The sequence below is a fragment of the Loa loa genome, assembly GCF_000183805.2.
Source record: "Loa loa unplaced genomic scaffold supercont3.69, whole genome shotgun sequence".
NCBI lineage: Eukaryota > Metazoa > Nematoda > Chromadorea > Rhabditida > Onchocercidae > Loa > Loa loa.
Genome location: NW_018108249.1, coordinates 1 through 2,127, shown reverse-complemented (window position 1 = coordinate 2,127; position 2,127 = coordinate 1). Strand labels below are relative to the sequence as shown.

Genomic DNA, 2,127 nt, shown 5'->3' with positions numbered 1-2,127 from the left:
GAACATCCAAATATCGAATCCATAATAGAAAGCAAGATGCCATCCTGGATTCTTAATAAGGTATACACTCAAAGGAAAATAGACAAACCGTGGACGATTCAAAAATTAAGAAAATTCCTATCGGATTTGGTAGAAGTGAATCAACAAGTGAAAATCGACCAGTATTCGAATTTTCGGGCTGATAGCAAACCTACAACAATCAAAGGGAGCAAAAACGAATGTATAGGCCTGAAAGAACTTCAGCCCTATCAACGATGCAAACAAACCATAGAGAAACAAGAAGCCCAACAAGCAGGAATAGACCGTGCATATTTTGCTCACGTGATCACTGGGATAGTGATTGTGATATCTATTCAACGGTCAAAGGCCGAATGAAGCGCCTCAAAACACTGAGGAAGTGTACAATCTGCCTCAAAGATAGTCATCAAGGAGAGACATGCAAAGCCAAAAAAAAGATGTTTTTTTTTAGAAAGGAAAATGTAAGGAATGTAAAATGATTAAATGATTTGTAATGTTGTTAACATTCATTTACAATTTAAATAAGAAATTCATTTTATTATTTATTTGGAATTTCGCGATATTGAAATTCGCGACATATGGAGCTTCGCAATATTTGAAATTTGCGACACAATCAACTTATATCCTTATCATAACTAAGCGTAAAAAATAATATCTCTCAAATAGAACTACCAAAAAAAAAAAAAAAAAAAAAATGAATTTCAGAAGTAATAAGTGTGCCAATTCAGCATATTTGAAAGCTAATCGAATATTTACAGAACTTGGTAATGTCGTTATTGTATGATAACAACTGCGAAAATCTCGTTAATCAATATAGTCAGTAGTCGAAATATAGCAAGTTCTTTTGGTTCCCTTGATGAAAGTATCAGTTGAACCTCAGTAAGGTAGGAGCGGCCAGAAGTGTGAAACTTAAAACTCTGGAAACAGTTGGAAAATCCAAGGACAGGAAAGTTTCTGACTTTAGTTGTTGGGATATAAATTTTTATAAAAATGTTAATAATCATTTCGATTAATTTGTTGCATTAATTCTTTCAATAAGCTAATCTTACTCTTCTCAAACTATATAAATCGATGAAATATATTTAAAATTCCTCCTTTGATTATTTTAATATGAATACGAAAATCGTACGATGTTACAATTGAATTCATAATCTACTTCGCAACAAGCAAACCATATTTTGTATTATTCTAAGAAAGAAATTTCAATGTTACAAATTGAAATGATGAAGTTTGAGCAGTAATTGACCTTACTTCTGCTTTTAACATAAAGTTGATATTATATCGAATAAATGCAATAGTTGCATAATTGCATCCGTAAGACAAATTTCCTTCTAACCATAGCAACTATAACTTTATAATGTTGGAGAACGATTTGTTAGAAGAATTTAAAAAGATTTGTCAAATGTAAGGCTGTTTTAAACGTTATTTTCTTTTGTCATAGAAATACTAAAGTTCCCGTCAAAAAGCGGTTTCTCTTTCAATATTCCGTCAAGCACGCTAATTTATGAATATTATAATTTAAATTAATAGCAGGTAAAATTGGAATAAGCCATAAAACCAGAACAACAAAAGTAAGTTGTGCTTTAACTGGAGATTTCACACCTTTTCATACCTTTCATGCCTTGGAGTCGCACGCACTTAAGTGTCATTCGGTATTTGGAACATTTAAATTATAAAAAAATTATAAAATTATAAAAAAGATTACAAAAGTAGTATTGTTTTCGAATTATTCAGGTGGTATTGCCTATGAATTATAAGATTCATTCAATTAGATGGCGTAATACCGTTGATTTTACACTGAAGATGCTAACTTAAATTTGTTATCTTTGCTTGTTCCTTATTTTCTCTTGTATGTCATGCGTTTTTAAAATTCAGGACAAGGAAGAATTTTCCAAGAGTGTTGCAATATATTTACATTTGCGTAACTTCAATCCCAACCTACGTTTAGCAGATGAGATTTCAATTTTGCAAAGAATATGGATACTTTGAAACAGTCAAAAATTTATCTGATATCACTTAAAAATTATCATCTGAGCATTTTTCGTTTCTAATGTAATTTCACCATTTAAATTTATACAGTAGTAATCATTATAGGAATCGAATGCTTTT

At 30.7% G+C, this 2,127-nt stretch overlaps 1 protein-coding gene across 1 annotated transcript; it reads left to right on the top strand.

Annotated features, from left to right (window-relative positions):
* Window positions 1–36: 36 nt before the first annotated feature.
* LOAG_17390 (hypothetical protein) lies at window positions 37–375 on the top strand (the record flags this gene model as incomplete). Its single annotated transcript, XM_020450052.1, has 1 exon — window positions 37–375. One exon carries the CDS (start codon window positions 37–39, stop codon window positions 373–375), a length of 339 nt encoding a protein of 112 aa, XP_020306318.1.
* Window positions 376–2,127: the final 1,752 nt, after the last annotated feature.